The 22,495-nt window shown below is 42.4% G+C and overlaps 1 protein-coding gene across 1 annotated transcript in view; it reads left to right on the top strand.

The window, feature by feature from the left end:
* Positions 1–22,495, top strand: part of CNTNAP2 (contactin associated protein 2) — a 1,403,550-nt gene that overhangs the window by 997,124 nt on the left and 383,931 nt on the right. Inside the window, exon 14 of the mRNA XM_088018399.1 lies at positions 5,556–5,712. Coding sequence (XP_087874525.1) covers positions 5,556–5,712 — 157 coding nt within the window. The remainder of the gene's footprint in view (positions 1–5,555; positions 5,713–22,495) is intronic.

The following is a 22,495-nucleotide window of genomic DNA, read 5'->3' on the forward strand; positions in this document are numbered from 1 at the left end:
TTCATCAAGCTGAAAATATGCTTTTAAGTTTTCATTGTGGAGACTATAAAGCCTTGTGGTGTTGTTTTTAACATCCTCTAGACGTGGATGACATGGAACTAATTGAATGTCCCAGTGACCATTCGGGGTCTTCTCTCCACGAGAACATGTATTTAAGCGGACTGTCACAGATGTACCACATTTTCACCAAGAGGTCCCCATGCGGGCGCCTGGGTGGCTCAGTCGTTAAGCGTCTGCCTTCGGCTCAGGTCGTGATCCCGGGGTCCTGGGATCGAGGCCCGCATCGGGCTCCCTGCTCCGCGGGAAGCCTGCTTCTCCCTCTCCCACTCCCCCTGCTTGTGTTCCCTCTCTCGCTGCGTCTCTCTCTGTCAAATAAACAAATAAAATCTTTAAAAAAAAAAAAAAAAAAAGAGGTCCCCATGCACTTGTCGTTGGGTCTCTCTCTCAACTTTAAGTGGGGAAAGTAGACCAAGGGTCTCTTGGTTTCTTCAAGTCCTGAGGAGCAGGTAGCCTCTTCCCCTTCTTCCTCCTCCCGTTAGTCATGCAAACATAAGAAACCCTTCAGCATAATGAAACTTGATCTTGAGTACAAACAGTGTAGTGATTGCATTTAATTCAACTGATAATCTAATTGTTTTAATACAATGCGCCTTACTTTGATAATTTAGCTTCTAGTCAACTTTGAATCTGGCTTATCAATCCTAATCTTGTCCCAGTGGCTACGCCCACTGAATATAGTTAACAGAAACCTTCCTATTTTGAGGTTACAGAAGTTCTTAAACTCATGGCCCTGGATAATTAAATTATTTCTCTCCTAACCACTTCTTATTCTTGTCGTTTGAAAGTCTTTCCATTTTTATTACCTTTAACTGCTTTTCCCCAGAGCCAATTAACAGATAAATAATGATTTGTAAAGCAAAGTGTAGCACTTCGTTAGCATAGCACTGGAATAAGGCAATTCTTTGTTCAATGCAAATTGAACCATCTTCTTGCTGAATACAAAATATCTGCCAAATTAATAATTTATTTTAGTTACAGTGATTTGATTTAACCAAAATGTGCCAATGCTAATAACAAAGGGTACAATTTGCTTTCTCCCTAGTATATGTGTTTCTCACTGGCATTCTTCTGTTCACGGCAGATGGAGAAACAGCTAAGTTAAACATTTTGTACTGTGCTTAACTTATTTTCCTTGGAAGGAGAACAAAATAGCTTCGATCTGGCGTCACCTTCACTGGGAACAGTAGCCATATAAGGTTATATGTGACTTGAGTCAAAGGTGAGGGATGGGAGGAAGAACTGGGAAATTGGGCCACTCTTACCTGCTCACTAGCATGTCACCTCCTTGCCCTGAAAAGAGGAAATGTCAGTGTGGATCATCCCTCTGGATCCCACCCTGGTATCTAATAAGAGTCCCTCCCTACAAGCACTGAGGGTCCTGCCAAGTAAGATTAGCTCAGAGCCTAGATCCCACACAGAGCTTAGGCCTCCTGCTAGAACACCCACTGCCCAAACAACATGACAAAAAATCTTCCTCTCTGGGGGCTTCTCCATACTCTCTGCAGGTGCTGTTAGGAATCAGTGGGCTCTCTCGTCCATTTCCCCTGCCACACATTTCTCAGAGTCTCATGCTAAAGGAGAGGCTGATAATTAGCTTTCTCCTTTTACTGATGTTGCTCTGATTTTTACAAAGCATACTGAACCACATTCAACTTCTCTCATTCATGCAATTTACCATCACTGTCTATAATGAAAATATAACAGTGTTAGGTTGTTTCTGTTGGTTGCTGGAAGAAATAATTTGCAATTGAGCTGAGGTTTTACATATAGACTCTTCCAGGGGCTATTTGAATGACAAGTAGGACAAGGGAGTTTCCTGCTAGACAGTCCATTCACCCCAGCTCCACAGATGTCAGGTTTGCTTCATCCCCTCTACTGGATGTGTTGGTATCTCCTAGTTCCCAAAACAATGATAGTAACCAAAATTTCCTTTGAGGGAAAGAACCTAGCATTAGGTCACCTTGAAGAGATTCAGTGTGATAAATAGATGTGATAACCAATCTAGGACATGTTTCTACATTTTTTGGGTCAAGCTGTGGTCTGGAAGGCCCCAAGGGCATTTGCAAGGTCAGCATGGTACCGTCCAACTTTGCCCTCTTCCTGTAACATGGCCTAGAGATGGAATCAACAGAGACCTTATTCAGGTTACTGGCCAGCTGGCCTGGCTCAGATTTTACAGTTTCCATAAGTGGAATTTTTCAAGCCTTGTTTTTTGAAAGTCTTGACTGCATCAAAAGAGAACAGTTTATTATTGGTCATGGTTCCAACACTAGGAAGCATCTCAATTTGGATGCTTTACTCTTTACCCTGATGGAAAGAGAAGGGAGAAGCAAGCAAGCAAGGAAACAAACAAAAACACCTTGAATGTATAAAGCAAACACCGCTCTCTTTATTCTGGGGTCATGGCCCAGGTAGACAAAAGATAAGGTTTCAGAGTAGACCCTTACCTCAAAGAGCTGGCCTCTTCCTCCCTTCAGAACAGGATGCTGAAATCTCCCTTTCTTCTGTTTACCTGATCAAGTCGAATATATTTTTAAAATTCTTGTGCTATAAATGATCTTGCAAAGGGAAAAAAATAATAACTTTTCCAAATTACGTCAACACAGTCTAGAAATGTGTATGAAGTAGGAGACTATCTAACTCTTTTCCAAGTTCAGAGTGTTTGCTCATTTATTATATCAAGCCTGAACCTCCCAGGAGAGTTTCGTGACTTTAAATTGCCCACCCTAAAAACAATCCCATTTACAGTCACACCAAAACATATAATAAATATCTAGCAATAAAACTAACCAAGGAGGTGAAAGATTTATACTCTGAAAACTGTAAGACATTAATAAAAGAAATTGAAGACAACTCAAACAAGGAAAGGTATACCATGCTCATGGATTAGAAGAATAAAGTTCGTACTACCCAAAGCAATCTACAGATTCAATGCAACCTCTATCAAAAAACCAGTAGCATTTTTCACACAACTAAAACAAACAATCCTAAAATTTGTGTGGAACCACAAAGGACCCTAAGTAGTCAAAGCCATCTTGAGAAAGAAGAACAAAACTGGAGGCATCACAATCCCAAATTTTAAGATACATTACAAAGCTGTAGTAATCAAAACAGTGTGATACTGCTGTGTGCACTCGCAAACACACACACCAAAGACACATAGATCAATGGAACAGGATAGAGAGCTCAGAAATAAACCCACTCTTACATGGTCAATTAATCTACCACAAAGAAGGCAAGAACATACAATAGGGAAAAGACAGTCTCTTCAATAAAAGTTGTTGAGAAAACTGGACAGCTACATGCAAAAGAATAAAACTGGGTTATCTTCTTATACCATACATAAAAATAAACTCAAAATGTATTAAAGACCTAAATGTAAGACATGAAGCCTTAAAACTAGTAATAGAAACCATAACCAGTAATCTCTTGGGCATTAGCCTTAGTGACATGTTTATGGATATGTTTCTTCAGGCAAGGGAAATAAAAGCAAAAATAAACTATGGAGACTACACTAAGATAAAAAGCTTTTGCACAGCAAAGGAAACCATCAACAAAATGAAAAGGCAATCTACCGACTGGGAGAAGAATTTTTTCAAGTGATAAATCCAATAAGGGGTTAATATCCAAAATATATAAAGAATTTATACAACTGAACACCCAAAAAGCCCCAAATAATCTGATTAAAAATGGGCAGAGGATGTGAATAAGACATTTTTCGGAAGAAGACATCCAGATGGCCAAACAAACACATGAGAAGAAGCTCAACATCACTCATCATCAGCGAAATGCAAATCAAAACCACAAGGAGATATCACCTCATGCCAGTCAAATGGCTATTATCAAAAAGACAAAAATGACAAGTATTGGCAAAGATGTAGAGAAAAGGAAACCCTCATATACTGTTTGTGGAAATGTAAATTAGTAGTATAACTGTGGAAAACAGTATGGAGGTTCCTTAAAAAATTAAAAATAGAAATACCATATGATCCAGTAATTCCACTACCGAGTATTTACACAAGGAAAACAAAAACACTAAACTGAAAAGATATATGCACCCCTATGTTTATTGCAACGTTATTTATAATAGCTAAGATATGGAAGCAACCCAAGTGTCCATTGACTGATGAATGGATAAAGAAGATGGGGTGTGTGTGTAATAGAATATTACTCAGCCATAAAAAAATAATGAGATCTTGTCATTTACATCAACATGGATAGAGGGTCTTATGCTAAATGAAATAAGTCAGAGAAAGACAAATACCATCGGATTTCACTTATGTGTGGAATCTAAAAAACAAAACAAACAAACAAAAAGCCAGAGTCATAAATACAAAGAACAGACTGGTGGTTGCCAGAAGGGAAGTGGGCGGGAGATGGGTGAAACAGGTGAAGGGGATTGAGAGGTACAAACTTCCAGTTATAAAATAAATAAGTCACAATGATGAAAAGTATAGCAGAGGAAATACAGTTAATAATATTGTAGTAATGTTGTATGGTGACAGATGGGCACTGCACTTACCATGATGAGCATTGAGTAATGTATAGAATTGTCGAATCGCTATGTTGTACACCTGAAACTAATATAACATCGTATGCCAACTATACTTCAATAATAAAAATAAGTAAATAATCTACCTTAAAAAAAAAAAACTATTGGTGTATCTAAGACAGCACTGCAGCAGTCTTCATGCAACTCCATTATGGCTCTTGCCTCATTTTTATTTCTGAACACTTGCACAGACCCTGGGACAAGTGTCTACCTAGCGTCCCAAAAGGGTGAGTGAGTTCTTAGAATGGAATTCTAGCCATACACATGAAGATTTTATCATGTTTGACATGCAATGGAAACTCAAGTGATGTTTGATGATTGGATGAATGAGTGAATACCTGAGTGAAGATTAGGCCAAATAATAGAGGCACGTGTACAGTATAAGAGCATTGTACAATGTCTTAGGAGATACAGTGTCGAACTTCTGGTTGGGGAACAAATCTGCTATGTGATTGAGAGAATCCCTTCAGCTTTCTAAACCTCAGTTTCCTTACCTGTAAAATAAGATCAGACTATGACACAATGAAGGTCATTTGGCTCTGATAGTCTATGATCCCCCTGACTATCACTTCTCAGAAAAGCACAGCTAGTCACGAACTTAGTGGTAATTCACAGAGTCGGTGCACCATCTATCTGCCCTCATCGTGGATGTCCCCAACTGGCCAGCCTCTCTACTGAGTAGACACCTGAGTTACTGACACTTTAATGTTGAAGCTTCTTCCAGGAAAAGAGGTGCCTATCCTGGTGAGAGAACTTGCGCTTACCATTCCCTGTTGTATTTTTTATTAAATATCCCTGTGATTGAAATACCTTTACTTGTGAGAGGGTAAAGTGATGTTCAGCCTACCAGGGCGCAATGCTGCCTCTGGGGACAGGGGTGTACGGATGACGTCAACCCGGTCAAGCCTCGTCTGCCTCACTGTGTCTTTCCCCTTTCTCCTAGATGGAAGCCCTTACACCTGGTGGGTTGGCAAAGCCAACGAGAAGCACTACTACTGGGGCGGCTCGGGGCCCGGAATTCAGAAGTGCGCCTGCGGCATCGAGCGGAACTGCACGGACCCCAAGTACTACTGTAACTGTGACGCGGATTACAAGCAGTGGTGAGTGCTGCAAGCTCCCCTCCCAGGGTGCCTTTAGGTCAGACTAATTCGGTAGAAGAGAACGTTTGAAAATTACTGAAATAATAAGAGAATGGGTTAGTGGTGTTTGGGAGCTAACCCCAGTGACAAATGTCAGGAACGCACTGAAAAATACAAAAGCAGAGAGAGGTCAGTGTTACGAGGCTGTACACTTAGAAATAAACGGACACATAATTGATGTGTTCCTATTTTATTCGGAGAGAAGAATAATGAGCCATGGAGCAGAAGGTGACTTACACTCTGAAATGTGCTTTGTAACAGTAGAGGGAATGGCCGTGGGCAGGGAGCCCATGTGCAGGAATAGGGGAGCGCCCATGGTAAACAGTCTCCTCCCAGGACGCTTCCACTTTCTGCCATGTTTGCTTTGAGTAGCTGCGCAAGAAAAAAGGAGGGGGGAGGGAAGGGGCAGGAAAAAGTCGTTCTTTGCTCTATCTTCAGCAACAGTGCTCGCAGATCTCCTTTTCCTTCCTGCCCAGAACTGTTTAGAACTCCGATACAGATCAGTTCAAGAAAGATGTTTCGGGTTTCTTTCATCCCTCTGCTGGCTTTTGTTCTGCTTCACAGTGAATGACTGGGTCTGTGTCAGTAAGAGATAAAGATAAAATCAGCTGTCATTCAGCATGAAAAAGAGAGGCCCCAGAAGTCTCGGTGGAAGAGTATAAACCCAAGTAGGGCTCTCCCCAGAAGCACCCATCGTGCACCTGCTTCTCACAATGTCAGACACATGGAGGGGCCCCTCCGTGCTCCACTCCTGCCTCTGTACAGCAGCAGTGAACATGGCTCTAGCTCTGAATTTCCTCAAGAACACACACACAGTCTACTTAGGTCTGCCTGGGTTTCACACTATTTAGAAGGACAGTTGACAAGACAAGTTCATTCCACCAGTTAACTGAAAACTAATTCTGAATATAAAGTTATATGATTTCCAGGTCGGGTGTCTCCCGCTTTTCCAAAAGCCATTTTTCTTTTGGTAAATGAAATGAATTACCAAGCCTGTATATCTCAGTGTTTTGGAATCGTGCATAAATGTGCGTGCGTGTGGAAATAGTTACCATTATTCTTTAATTGCGGTGTGGTGTAAAGAGAAAATCATGATATTCTGTGTTTAATTTTCTTTGTCCAAAGGATGTCTCTACACACATATTCACACACTCCACCAAGACTGGAAGTCAGGAGAATGGAAGCCAAAGGCAGGACTCCGAAGTTAACTTTTCATTCATTCAGTCAGTCACTCATTAACTCAACAGATGCTGATTGAATCTTAACGTGCCAACGACTCTTCTAGGTACTAAGGAAAAACAGTGAATGACAAGAACAAGAATTCCCACCTTGATTTCTGTTCTTGGTGTCACTTTTTACTGGCTGCATGTCCTCAAGCGAGTTCCATAGACTCAGATTCATTTGTCTCGTCAACGCTGGACTCCCAGTCCCTTCGAGAAGCTGACTTTGAGGGCATTCTCTCCAAGTAGGAGACGTGGGAGCCCTGTCCCAGATGGTTCATTGTCTAGCAACGCAGAGTGTTGGTCCTATCACAGAGGACAGTTGAGTATTCAGGGAAAGGAAAACCTAGTGCATGCATCTAAGTGAAATTCATTTTTGTCAGACATCGTGGTCAGTGCTAGGGATACAATGGTAAATAGAACGTGCACTTTGTCCTGAGAGAACTCAAAAACTAGTTGGAGGACAAAACCCACAGAAATAGCATAATACGAGCAGTGCTCTGGTGAAGGCATTGCAGAATACAACAAAACCAGTGGAAGAAGATTTAAGTCTAACTGCGGGAGTAGAGGGAAGGTTTAGTAAGGTCCTCACAGGAAAACTGTCGCTTGGAAGAGAAGGAAGAGTTTCCTGGGGCACACTCTCGTCTTGGAGAAGCAGGATACGCTCAGGCAGTTTGGGGAAGCATCAGTGCAGTAGATTTGGAATGCGATGCGGAGAAGAGAGGAACCGCAGTAACGCTCAGTGTGTGGCAACATTGGAGCTTCCATTCTTTTCTGAGGGTGGTGGGCGTTTGGATTCATCAGCCATGAGCCCGGGGAGGAGGCGTGATGGAGGAGGCAGGCGGGGAGGAGGAAGGTGTCACAACAGTCCTTGAAAGGCATCAAAGGCTTAAGGTGAATGAAGGCACATCCACAGAGAAGGAGGAAAATGTATGAGATGTTTGGGAAGTGATATCATCAGGACTTGAGAGTTAGGCCCATATGAGAAGAAAGGGAGGAGTCTGGGTAGGCTCCCCCTTGGGCACCTGGAAATGGAGCGGAAGCGAAGCCGTGCATCAGGCCAAGGAATAAAGCTCTGAGCAAGCAGATGATGAGTTCAGCTTTGAAAGTATTAAGTTGGAGGTGCCAGCATAACATCATGTCTAAATGCAGAGGGGCCCCATGAAGGGGATTACTGATAAGAAATAGAGATTTCAGAGAACTGTATTTGCATCTGAAATCACTTCCGAGAACATACCTGAATTCAGATCACAGATGAGAAAACTCATCACAGACAGACCTATTCAGCGGCGCTCACAGACACGCCAGTCTGGCAAGACGTGATAGGATCATAACTGTTCACAATTTCTCAGGGCCCCCGACACAGCTGGTGTGTAGTCTCCTTCCGGCTGAGTAGCAGCTAAGATACACTCACCGCTCACCCTCCCTGCTCAACTTCTGTCAAGTTTGTCTAATGTCCCCTAATAGAGGCACTATATTTTGAGCAAACTGAAAAATGTAATGAATATGTTTACAATAAATGCTATTAGGATGATCTTCCCTATTTAACCCAAGAAAGAGAGCTTTCAGTGATATCTTGCTGGTCTTTGAATTCACCAACCCCTGGCAAAGGACCTGCTCTGTGGATGCTTTAAAAATGGCCTAGATTTGCCACTTTCAAGAAGGCTTTTAACCACTCTGAAATCTGGATTTGTTGTCTGTATAATAAAAATAAGTCTTGATTGGCAGACTTGTGTGACAGTAAATGGAATATAGATGATGAAAACATTCTGTAAGTTGTATAGTAAGGGATACATAGCTCTTTGCAATTCTTTTCTTTTTTTTTTTTTTAAAGATTTTATTTATTTATTTGACAGAGAGAGACGCAGCGAGAGAGGGAACACAAGCAGGGGGAGTGGGAGAGGGAGAAGCAGGCTTCCCGCTGAGCAGGGAGTCCGATGCGGGGATCGATCCCAGGACCCTGGGATCATGACCTGAGCCGAAGGCAGATGCTTAACGACTGAGCCACCCAGGTGCCCCACTCTTTGCAATTCTTAATTATATAATTTTCAGTGCAAGTCTTCATGATTCCAAATGAATCCTTAGAAATGAAAACAGACTGTGGAAAGTGAGTCCCTTCATGCTCTGGACCAGCTGCAGACCTCAAGTCGGAAGTCTACAACAGCACACGGCAGGGTTATGGATGGGCTGAACTGGAGAGGCTTACATCAGGTATCATCAAAAGAGAAGGCGTGGGTCCCCCAACCCCATCCACCTTCAGGGGGAGATGCTGGAGCCAGGCTGTTGTACTGAACACAGCAAGGGTCTAGTTCCAAGGAACCCCTTGCTCCTCTGGCTTCCCATAGGGCAAGAGAGCAACTTTGTTGGTGGAGGCAGGTCAGACTCTTAGGGCACCAGGTGGGCTGCATGAAGGGACCAGCTGTCTACAGGCATTGTCTGAGGCCCTCTTTTCACCCAGAACAGGGAGAAGCCACAGCCCCTGTAGGAAGCTGCCTTTGGGTGCAACCTCCTTGACTAGAAGGGGGAGTGCTTCCCAGCTGGTTCACTGTCCAGGCAACCCAGAGTGTGTGCTCCCAGGATCATGGGGATCCATATGCTTGTGTCCTGCCACAGAGGAGAGCTAAGAGATTCAGGAAAAGGAAAACCTCGTGCGTAAATCCAAGTGAAATCCACACATGTGAAACTGCACTTGCTGTGATGTGTGAAAATGCAAATAAAGGTTCTACTGAAGCTCACGCTTTTTCAGGCTCCGTGTCCAGCTAAGAAAATTACTCTTTCCAGTAATCTTAACTCAATCACTGTGAATCATTTGATTAAAATGGACTGAAGCTGAAGCTCTCTCACGCCCTTTCCTGTGTGTGTTGACCTAAGTCAGCGCATCTCACTTCTCTAAGTTCTCCTATCAACAAAACGTAGACAGATAGCCCTTCCCAGTTCATGCAAAGATTCGGTAAGGTGCAGTCATAAATGAATGTTTAAAATTACAGTCGGGCATATTATTTTTACTATTTGAATGTTGAATGGGACCCTAGCAAAAATTGTTAACAGTTTCTTAAATTACAGTTACACAAATGGGGGCCCAGGAAAATGGAAATTACTTTCCACAAATTATATCAGAAACGAGAAGCAGAGAGAAGACCTAGACCCAGGTTTCCAAACTTCCAGTCCACTGTTTTTCTATAACATCACGATCAAGGAAGACTATTGACATTGTTTTTATCTTCTTAATGATTTAAGAATTACTGTTTAACTAGCCATCTCTAAGTTTTGAAGTTTAAACAAATAGACAACATGTTTTATGTTCTTTAAAAAAAAAAAAAAACTCTGAAACTTAGATTAAGCATTTATTCTTATTTACTGGAGTAAAATACACAAAAATGGGGCTGGGATAAACGAGACTGTAGCTCAGGGCATGAGCAGGCCTCACAGCAAAGCAGCAATGGCCTGTGAGAACTATAACCATCTCAGTGATTGCCTGATTATCTATGCTGTGAGAAGTTTTGCACAGTTATTTCTGAGATTGAATGTAATTTAACATTTATGATTTACTATTCGCAGCAATAGTAAATATTCCCACCTACCGTGCCAGAATCCTAATTAAGTGAGCCTTGGTCTCAGCTAAGTGCCCACCACTGGGTAATTCCTGGTCTCTTGCAGCCTGACTCAATGAGCTATATCATCACATCTGAAATTAGCAGTTCCAAAAATGGAATTACCAGGGAAGGCGTGTCAGTCATTGCTTGAGTACTCTTCTCTTGTTATACTTGTAGAATTTCTGGGTGATTGTGCCCTGGCCGAGATGAGCACATGCAGAGGCGGTAATAAGCCAGGTGAAAAGCCATCAGCACAATCTATGTGTTACAATTAGGGAAGAGTTCCCACCTCAGTCTCAGGAAGGCCAGGCACATGCCTACTTGTGTGCCCTATTGCACTCACCCTGAATGGAACTGGCTTGTCTGTAGGTCTTTCCTTCCTGGGCCAGAAATAATCCACAACCAACTTTTTATAGGTAGCGGAGAACCTCTTTAGTGTTTTAAAACCAGAAATGTCTGATTCAGTGAGCTTACCATTACCAAACAGCTGTGAAGTACTCAGAATATTTTGAAAAGTAATCATTACATACGTTTTCATGGTTTCTAAACAGTTTCACCTAATCTTTTCAAGTAATATTTTTTCCATGAAACGTATTTACTTTTACTCAAAGTGGAATATTTATGTGCATTCTCGTTTGCCATGCTGTTCAAATCATAATAGGGAACGTTTAGGGATGTTAATTCTGTGTCAGACATTGTTTCAAGAGCTTGAATGTATCATGTCATTTAAAATGACATTGATCCTACAGTTAAGGTACTATTTTATCCGCCTCCGGAGAGGTTAAGTTTCTTCCCCAAGGTCACACAGTTAGTAAGTGGTAGAACTAAGATTCAAACCCAGGGCAGCCCAACTCCAAACTCATGCTTAGATATTACACAGCAAGGCATGTAAAAAAAATTTTTTTTAATATACACACTATATAGAGCATGGCAAGGAAGCCACCTTTCAATGGCAGTTTGGAAAGGGCTGTCAAAATTTTAACACGTATTCTTTGAGCTTTTCACTATATGGCATTGCCTTTCTGGAACAAATACAGACAAATGTAGGTACTGTATTTTCCATTTTTTGTAGTAATCAAAACAAAAGAAACCCAGACAAATTTCCATTAATAGAATTTTAGATAACTATACTGATGTTAGGTTGTTGAAGGAAGGAAGGGAGTAGACACTCAAACCCTAGCATAGAAAAATGACCAGGGTAAAAATGCAAAAAGAACATTGAAGAATAATATGTAGGATATGAGTCTGTTTTTTAAAAAAAAAATGAGTAGGCAACCATAACCCTTATACATGTGTAGACAAGTTCTGGAAACCGTACAAAATAAACCATTCATAATAGTTAACACAGTGGACAAAGGATATGGGGTCTTAACCTTGTCTTTATCCCCTTCTATATCTTACTTACGCTTTGAATGTTTTGGTGTGATCATAGTTAACCTGTTCAATTAAAATTTTTAGAAGTAGCTTAAAAATTTAAAATGACGGGTGCCTAGGTAGCTCAGTTGGTTAAGCGTCCGACTCTAGATTTTGGCTCAGGTCATAATCTCAGGGCCGTGAGATCGAGCCCCACGTCAGGCTCCATGCTTGGTGGCAAGTCGGCTTGGTGTTCCCTCCCTCTCCTTCTGTCCCTCCCCACCCCCCTCTCTCTCAAGGAAATAAATAGATCTTTTTTAAAAATCTAAACGAAAAAGTAAGGGCCCCCACAGGCATCCTGTTACATAACAACAAATACTAGTCTCCTAAGAAAGCAGACAGAAGAATAGGTTTCAATAACAGAACACAAGCCTCTCCATTCTTGATTCTGCTAGCCCCAATATTGGAATGAGTTTCTAGGAAGACTGGAGGGTGTCTGGCTCCCATTTAGCCCAGTGACGTAGAATATCCAGGCCATTAGCCTTTGAACCACATGCAGAATACTGGTGTGTTATCACATGGATCTGAATTCTGTAAAACTCATGCTGGTGCTTTTAATCCTTCTGGGATCCTGCTTGGGACAACACTCCCTTCATATCTCAATACTCGGGGGTCTGACTCTTGCCTATTAGAGGGTGTGATCCTATGAGTAGTATGGGCATCAGTCACGAGCGATGCTCTTCTGAGTGCTAAACTGACCAAAACAGTAGCCAATATTCAAGTAAATGTGTGAGCATGTGTGTGTAATACATTTTCTTTTTAGAGACATAAATGGAGCTGACCTTTTAATCTTACAAAGGCCATCTTCATTAAGTTAAGCTTTGTTTAAAAAAACAAAGAAGAGGGACGACGCCTCAGTAGGTTAGGCGCCTGTCTTCAGCTCGGGTCACGATCCCGGGGCCCTGGGATCGAGCCTCGCATCGGGCTCCCTGCTCCGCGGGGAGCCTGCTTCTCCCTCTCCCACTCCCCCTGCTTGTGTTCCCTCTCTCACTGTCTCTTTCTCTGTCAAATAAATAAATACAATCTTTAAAACACACACACACACAAAGAAGAAAGAAAAAGGAAACTCTTTTAAACTGGTTTAGCCCCAGATTTCAGCGTGTCTCGGTGTCCGTGTGGTGCCAGAGGCGATTCCAGGCAGGTCCCACGGCCCCTGTACTTTAGTCTTTCTGCTTCCTCTGTGAAGTCTGCTGGTCAAGTTGCCCACACTGTGAAGTTGCATCTAAATAGGATATTCCTCAAAAGTCTAGCCGCGGTGCTCGTTTAGAAGTGTAACTACTTTTCAATATGTGGGTCAGGGCTCAGAGCCGAAGGCAAGGGCTTCTGCTCTCTCATTAGGAATTCACCCTGGGATATGAAATAGGAAGTATCAGCAGGGCTCCTGGACGGAGGTGCTGGAGAGCTCAAGATGCAAAGCATCCGTGCAGGTTGAAAGACCTCTTGGCTAACGGGGGTAGGGAAATGTCTCTCCTCGTTTCCAGAGAAAGCATAAAAATGATATATTATATTCTGTCTCAGGGATATTTTGGTGCCAGCTTGCTTGGCACAGCATAGAATCTTCTGTTACCTCGCAGACCGTATCATGACAGAAAGGTAATTGGGCACCAGAGAAGATGTCAGTGGAGTGTCAATATAGTTTGACCACTGCCCCTAAATAATATTGATGACAGGAAAGGAAGAGGGATTAATCAGCTGTGAGCCTGTCAGATGTTCAGAGCATGCCGCAGGTCCCCCAGATAAATACAACCCACCACCAGAATGCTAAATGGACTCCAACGGAAGGGATTATTTAGCCATCTTGAGAAAAACAGAACTACGATGCAGGAGAGCTTTCTGAGAAAACACAGCTCATTTTCCATCCCCTCTCCCCAACATGCTTTAAAAAGAGAGAAGTCTATTATATGTTCTGGGGGCGGGGGGGAATTGCATTCTCCCTAAGAATCAATCATGAAAAAAAGTATCACATCGAGAGCCATGTCATGCAGTTTACAGCAAAGTGCTGAGCCAGCAGGTTTGAAGCACGTTGTAACTGGGCCGTGGGCATGCCCCACATGACACAGCCCATTTGTCTGTTGGTTTCCTGTGTCCCTCTGAAAGATCAAGCCCTTTCCACATGAAGCGCACCGTCACACTCTCCTTTCCGTGCCAAACGCCTCTCCTGAGCCTTTCACAGATGCCTGACTCTCTATTACTACAGCTTCTCTCTCACTACAGCTCACCTCTAAACCTGAGCTCTGAACACTATTGTGGCAACCTTCCAAAATAACTCCTCTGAGTGTGATGCTCCCCCATCCTACAACTTGGTAACTGATTATCCCTGTCTGGCTTCATAGAAATTAGAATCACTTAGGAAACATTCAGAATGATTGATCATCAGGCCCTGCCTCAGAGTAATTAAATCAGAATCTCTGGGAATCGGGCCTGACCATGCTGGATTCTGCAGACTCCCAAGATTTCAAGTGTGTAGCCAGGGTTGAGAACCACTGATTTCTGGCTAAGTTGAGCTGCATGTAATAAAAAAATAAATAAGCCTTAAGCAAGATGAAACTTTATTTCTCTTTTTTGGGGGAAAGAAGCCCATGCTCCTTCCAACAATCTGCACTCACATTCTTAGAGTTTGACAACATCCTCAGGATCCAATAGGGCTTCTAGAGCTCCAGCCATCACATTCACATTCCAGGTGGAAGGTAAGAAGGGGATAAAGAAAGATTTCTCCCTCTGAAAATGACTTTACATACAACTTCCATGTACAACTCTTTAGCTGGAACTTAGTTACATGCCCACAGCTGCCAAGATGTCTGGGATATATAGCTTTTAACGGGGCATGAATGTGCCTCACGAAAAATGAGGGTTCACTTGCCAATGATGAAGGGGAAATGAACATCAGGAGACGACTAACAGTTTCTGTCCCAACTGTTTATTCTTCAGAGGAGCCCTGTTGATATCCTCTTCAGACACCTTTAAGAGCTCCCCCTTCAGGATTAAATCTGAACTCCTTCAAGTTACTATTTTCGAGCCTTTCAGAGTCTCTCCCCATCCTACCCTGTCAGTTCAACCTCACTCTCCACCATGGCCATTCTGAGAACGTGTATCCTTGCTCATTGCTGGCCCTTCGGACATGCACCTGTCTCACATCTGCCAACTGAACATCACTCCCCACTAAAGATCAGCTCCCATGCTTGTTTCTCGAGGAAATCTCCCCCGCTTGGCCCACACCCCCAACATCTAGTCAAAACCCATTACTTATAGGCCTGTTTCCCCAGCTCCCAAAGCCAATTTATTATAAAGTTAGTTTGTGTCTTACCTGTAACAATTTGCCTATCTATTTGTCTCCTCTCTCAAATTGTAATCTTCATGAGGCCAAACACGACACCTCATTTGTGTTTGTAAATCCTTTGTGACTATCACTTAGCAGCTATTTGGCAACTATCTGCAATTTGGATTAAGTGTGTAGCACTTTAGAGATTTGGATTTTTGTAGTGTTTATAAACTTTCTTTCTGTCGTGAATCATAAACACACAAAGAGACACCTGTACTTTAGTCTTTAAAGATTTTTTGTACAATGTGCAGCAAAAATTGGAAAGTTATTTTACATAGAATCGTAATGTAATTCGGCCAAGACATTTCTTAAAATGCAAATAACATGTGATCTATACTCGCATACACATTTAAACATGTCTACATATATATTAAATATACATACTACATTATTATATGTGATGTATAATAATTTTATTAATTTGGGGGGAAGCATGCTCATTGTGTTTAGCTAATTAAATGCCTGATATTAACATGAAGTAAGTTACTCTATATGCAAGAAAATAAATGCTTGAGATGGAAATACAGAACGTTTGGAAAATGAGAGGTGATGAGCATGGATAATAATACTTGACCGCCTATCTTTGTCAGAACTGAGAAGGGTATTCCTCTACTGTAGGCAGATAATGTGTGTTAGGCAGGATAATGGTCCCCAAAGATGTTCAGGTCCTAATTTCCAGAACCTTACACAGCAGAAGGGGCTTTGCAGATGTGATTAAGGGTAAAATCCTTGAGATGGCAGATTATTCTAGATTATCGGGGTGGGCCCAGTCTCATCACAGTAGTCTTCAGAAATGCAGAATGTTTCCCAGCTACAGTCAGAAGGAAATCTGGTGACGGAGGAAGGACTGGAGAGAGTCTAGATTGTTACCTTTGCGGAGGAAGGAGGGGGTCCATGAGCCAAGAATACGGGCATCCTCTGGATGCTGGAAAAGGCAAGGAAATGGGTTTTCCCACAGAAGCTCCAGAAAGAAACGGACAACACCTTGATTTTAGTCCAGTCGGACTCGTGCTGCAATGTTAGTCTGTAGAAGTAAAAGATAACAGATCTCGGCTGTTTTAAGCCACTTAGTTTGTGGTAATTTGCTATGGCAGCAATAGAAAGCTTATAGATCTATGTTTTGCTGTGGTCGGTGTCATTGAAAACACTCTGCAAAACATTTCTTCTCTCTCATAGTGCTATATAGTCGAAGATGACTGGCAGAAGAATAGCCTTGCCACTAGCTTAAAAAGAATGTCCTTACAGGTAATCTTATGGCCACTACCACACTCCCCTGCCCATCCATCACTTGCTGATGCAAGAGCATCAAGCCCGTGTAGAGAACATGCACGGTCTTCCTTGGATGTATGGCTCTCTTGACCAGGGAGGATTAGTTGCCAGTTCTTATCTGAGATTGGATCTCCTTCAAGTGGATGGCTGTCTCGCTGATGATAGGAATTTTTCCGGCTCAGAAACCTTCTTGTATCCAGCCTGTCATTCAGCCATGTCTGGCGCCCTGCTCTGTACCAGCTGTGGCGGACCCTCCTGCTGGTCCTGAGAAACGCAGGGCACATGGGCAGCTTTAATGCTGTGCCTCCTGCTGAAAGATTTAAGATGTCTTCTTGATTCCTTCAACATTTTAATTTCACAAACCTGATCCTGCTTTCTTCTTTTTTTTTTTTTTAATTTTAATTGACAGGCAGAGAAATGAGTGGATAATGAGGGTTTTATCCATTTTCTTATTTTCATAATAACTAATGAATTAAAGAGGAACATTAGGGGCATTATCGGATTTCTGATTGCAATACTTCGTTTGATGGCAGATGCCATTAGCCTGCATTGCAGCCTGTCTGCATCTGGCCTTGATCTGTTATTTACAGCCTGTTAAACTGTGCATCATGCAGATAGCCCCAACTCTATGAGCAGTGAGGTTTCATAGCTAGGACAAGGTCTGGAAAAATAATGAGCAGTATTATTTCCTGTTATTATTATTTGGGGATATTTTGGTCAGCTTACTTCATTGCATGGAAACTATCCTGTTTTCTAGGGGTCTTGATGCAATAGTCAATTATAAAATAGATTTTTCTGGAGTTGTTTGTCCATTCATTCATTTCACCAATTACACAGTGAGCTTCCATTGTGCCGTCTACTCGTACGAGTGACAGTACGAGATGACGGCCAGCCCTGAACTGCACAGGGCCACTTATACGCAGATTTTTTTCAATAAATACGGTGCGGTCCTGTCAATGTGTTTTCTCTTCCTTGTGATTTTCTTAGTAACATTTTCTTTTCTCTAGCTTACTTTAGTGTAAGAATATATAATACCTATAACATAAAAAATATGTGTTAGTGAACTGTGTATGTTATCAGTAAGGCTATTAGTAATTAAGGTTTAGGGGAATCAAAAGTGATTTGTGGATTTTTGACTCTGGGTGGCTTCGGGGGGTGGGGGGAAGTGGACGGGAGAGGCCAGCGCCTCTAACCCCCACGTTGTTCAAGGGAAGGGGGATTCTTTGATGAGAATACAAACTAACCCTAGGGCACAGGGGAGGGCTGTAGACTGAATGTTTTCAAATCATAGAGAATTTGTAAACCCCTTCTAGAGAAAGAAAACCCTCCCAAGAAAATGATTAAGAGTGATCCTGTCAGGTCCCAATTAACCACATACGAATTATCCCCATTGTAGACTATCCATACTGTTTATTTCTAGGATAGAAAGCATTACAATAATCCCATTCAATCCTTGTTGCATTTTAAATATGCATGTCAATGCGAATTACGAATATTGAAAAGCAAATGAAGACCCGAGGAAAATAAATGAAGAAATGTGGTGAAGGAGAAAAGAGCAGTGATGGGAAATAGCCAGTCTGGCTTGTTGAGAGCAGCCGTCTCGTTTCTGAACGTGCACCCTGGTTTCCTGTTGCCTGTGCCCACCCCTGCGTATAATTCAAAGTCAGTGTTGGAAGAAATCCATCATTGACAGGACGTGGCAGCCTTCCACGGGGTCAGGCCAGGGCTTCGGAAGGACCACTGCCCAAGCTTCCCTCTCCTTCTCTTCAAGGGTACAGACTGCCTCCGCATCTTCCACAAAGATCCTGATGGCCCCTCAGGGACTTTTCAGGGACCCCAGGGCGGGAGGGGAGGGGGGTAAGCCTGGAAGGAATGCGATGACATGCGCATGACAGCTTGGATTTTTTTCTAGCGATGGCTTATTTCCCACAGCAGATCCGTCCTGCTGTTGGTTTGCCCCTGGAAGTTGGGTCCAGGTTGTAAAGTCTGGAAGCCACTCGAACTATGCACAGTAGTCCCTGTGAGTGTGCATCCATTCCACTTCTAGGAGCACTTCAGACCGTGTTCATCAGGGTCAACTCCCTCAAGACAGCATTCGGAAAGAAAAACAGGCCGAAGGGGCGTGAGGGATGGTTATGAGTCGTTAGTAAAAAGAGGATGCCGAAATCTGCTTGTTGGAATGTATCCCAAATTCACTGTGAGGCCTCAGTTCCGATGTGGCCAGCAAAATACACAACAAAATTATGTACTCTCGGTGTCCCCTCAGTCAAGCATCCAGATCACAGGAGTCTACAGCATCAGCTCTGCCACACCTGAAGTATTGTACCTGGTGCTGGGTGACTAGAATACGAACAATGAGGTCAGGGAGTCTGACAAGAATTCTGTATGAGGCACAGCTGAGGAAAAGAGGAAGGAAGGAAGGAAAGCAGGCTCAGTGCAAGAGTCCCCTCCCTTGTGTCATGGCATGAATTGTGTCCCCTAAAAAGACATGTTGAGGTCCTAACCCCAGTACCTGTGAATGTGACCTTATTTGGCCATAAGGTCTTTGCAGATGTTGTCAAGTTAAGATGAGGTCATTAGGCTGGTGAGTGGCGTCCTCGAGCAGAAGAAGAGAAGAGACCCAGAGACAGACACACGCAAAGAAGAGAATACAATGTGCAGACAAAGACCCAAGGGGAACACCAGGGAAGAATAGGGGCGGAGATTGGAGCCGTGCCTCTAGAGGCCAAGGAATGCTGCGGATTGCCAGCAATTGAAGGGATCAGATCGTCCCCTAGACCCTTCAGAGAGATCCTCCCCTAGACCCTGGAGACACCGTGATTTTGGATTTCTAGCCTCTAGAACTGTTGGGAAATAGATTTCTGTTGTTTTAAGCCACCTGGTTTGAGATCCTTTGTAAGCCCAGCCCCAGGAACCAGTGCATCCGGCAGCGCTAGCTCCCAAAGCAATGCATTTCTGCGTGGATGGCTACAGGCACTTACTGGGGTCTTCCCAAATGCTGACCGCCACCCAGAGCACTTTATCTGCAGATCTTCATGGAATCCTCACAACAGCCCTCTCAAGCAGGTACCATCTTTAGGTCAAACTTGTAAATAAGGAAACCAAGGCTTAGAAAGTTTGAGGAACCTGCCCAGGACCACACAGTTAATAAGTAGGGAATGGGATGAATGAGGTGACCTCATGCTGACCCCCAAGATTTTCAGGAGTATGCTACATTTCCTCCGAGAGAAAGGGGAGTGAGTACAATGGGTCAAAGAGCTAAAAATAGATAGGGAGGAGGTAGCAGAGAAAGCATCGAGGTACCACCATATCTCTTTGAAAAAGATGAAAGAAAGAAACACAGCCTTACACTGTCCTCCAGGAATCCTTGTGGGTGGTGTGGGAGCTGGGCTGTGCAGAAGAGCAGTGACCAAGGTAAACAGAGGCAGTTGTCAATGCCTCTCTAATCAGAAAGAAACAGAATGCATGTGGAAATTGGGACTGATAGGGAGACCCAAAAAAAGTTTCTAGAAAGAATAGGCAAAAGAAATATAAGTGAACCATTCAATTTGAAACTGTTACTAAATTAAGATGCATAGCATCACACTGATGATTTCTCACCAGTGTGCCAACATTATCATTTTAGTGAGTGTAAACATACATTTGACACCTCTGTTTTCTCCAGTAATGCTTGAGCTCTTGCCAGGATCCTTCCCTGCAGCCCCTCCTCGTGAGGAGTGCTTAAGTGGCTTCCAGTCATCGTCCTAATCACTTCCACCTGGGAAGGACCGAGCTTCTTCCCTGTCACCTGACTTTTCCTGCACAAATCAGGTTTGTGTCTTTTGTTCACGTCCTCCTCCCATGTCGCCATATCTCAGGGATCTCCCTGCCCTGCCCATTCTTTTTGCTCAGGAAGAACATCCGTCCATTGCCAGGAGCCTTGCCTCCCTATAATCTCAAGTCATGGTCATGATGACTCCAAACCAAATCTCCTCTTTAACCAGCAGAGCTGTCCTCCTTGACCAGTTGCAGCCATCACCCAGGTCCCCTGTAAAACCACCACAGACGTCACCAGAAATCTCCCATTAACTCTGCAGCAGGCCTTCCTCTCGAGAGACGCAGGGCAAAGTCTTATTCTGCCGTGCATTTCCAGCCAATCATGGGGCCCATCGTTCATTGGCAAGCTTTTGGAAAATAGAAGAAATTCTAGGAAGTTAATTGTGTAGATGTATATGTCATATAATACTACAAATAAATTAATTTTATGTTTAATACGCTGTATGTTTTAGGGCAGTTTTAGGTTCACAGCAAAATTGAGCGGAAGGTAGAGGGAGTCCCTATTCAGCCCCTCCCGCCCAACACACACACAGCCTCCCCAACTATCAGCATCCCCCACCAGGTGGCACATTTGTTACAAGAGACGAAACTACACTGACACATTGTTCTCACCCAAAGCCGGTAGTCTACATTGCAGTCACTCTTGGTATACATTCTGTGGGTTTGGATAAATATATAATGACATGTATCCACCATTATAGGATCACACAGAGCAGTTTCTCTGCCCTAAAAATCCTCTGTGCTGCACCTGTTCATCCCTCTTTCCCCCCCAACTCCTGCCAACCATTAATTTTTTTACAGTCTCCAAAGTTTTGCTTTTTATGGAATGTCATATAGTGAATCATACATTATGTAGCCTTTTCAGATTGAGCTAATTTTATTTTAACGAAAATAAAGTTAAATACTACCTGGGAGAAATTAGGGATGGTGACATTGTGAAAACCAATATATATTTAATTATCCTCTACTTGAAATTTAAATCAAATGCAAATGTCCTCTGAGCTGGATGTAACTTGCTCAAATGAAATCCCAGTTAAAAGTTTAAAAAAAAAAATGCAATGTGAAAAGAGATTAAAAGTGTCTCCAGGCACTTCCTCCAGGAGGAAGCAGTTAAGAGCTCCACCAACCATATGCATCCCTCACCCATCACCCTTAACAATGGGCAGTAAGGATTTCTATGAATCCTCCATGCTTCATGAAGCACAGTATTAAAACCACAGATTTCATGGGGCACCTGGCCGGCTCAGTCAGTGGAGCATGTGACTCTTGATCTCGGGGTTATGAGTTCGAGCCCCACGTTGGGTATAGAGATTACTTAAAAAAATAAAATCTTTTATAAAAAACCCCACAGATTTCAGAAAATAGGACTTAAAAGCCTAATAAAATTATAATAGGAATATGACAAAAATGTCTTCTTTCTTCCATAACAAAATGTGAAAAGCAGTCTATAAAATTGTCAGAGTTGATCTGATCTGTTTGACTTAGGCTTTTTAATCCCTTAGCATATCCTTACTCGAGTTTGTTGAAAGACAGATATTTGTAAACCAAAGATATTACTAATAGTCAAAATTCAAAGAAAATTAAAACCAACATCTTTTAATATGTTGAACACTTTAAATCACTGTGATCTACATATAACTGCAACCATTCCAAATTAAAATTAAAGTCTGATTGGTTGACTGGCATACAGATTGTAGTCCATGAAAACTTTCTATATTCTTTGTGCCAGAATTTATCTTGTGAACATTTAGGATAAGTATCCAAAAATGAGAAGGGAAAAGAAAGACTTTATAAGGGAAAACTGAGGACACAGGGGAAACCTCCATGAAGAAAACAATGTTTTTAAACTACTTTGTTGGTTCAAGCTCAAGTAATAAGCCAATGGAGTTTTTAAATCTCAAGATAAGTTGACATACGTAGAAGTAGTTTGATGATTTGGAAATGTCTGAAGACTATATTTCCTCACTAATTTGAATTATTTATAATCCCATAATTAATTACACAGAGTAAAACTGAATTGCTAATAAATGCCAGAGAAACCAATTTAAATTGGCATTCATCTCCAAAGTCAGCTCCTATATAATCACAGCAGATTTCTCAAGGTTTAATATTTA

This window comes from Eumetopias jubatus, unplaced genomic scaffold (assembly GCF_037043125.1).
Source record: "Eumetopias jubatus isolate StellerSeaLion01/CBP00866 unplaced genomic scaffold, mEumJub1_p1.0 scaffold_14, whole genome shotgun sequence".
NCBI lineage: Eukaryota > Metazoa > Chordata > Mammalia > Carnivora > Otariidae > Eumetopias > Eumetopias jubatus.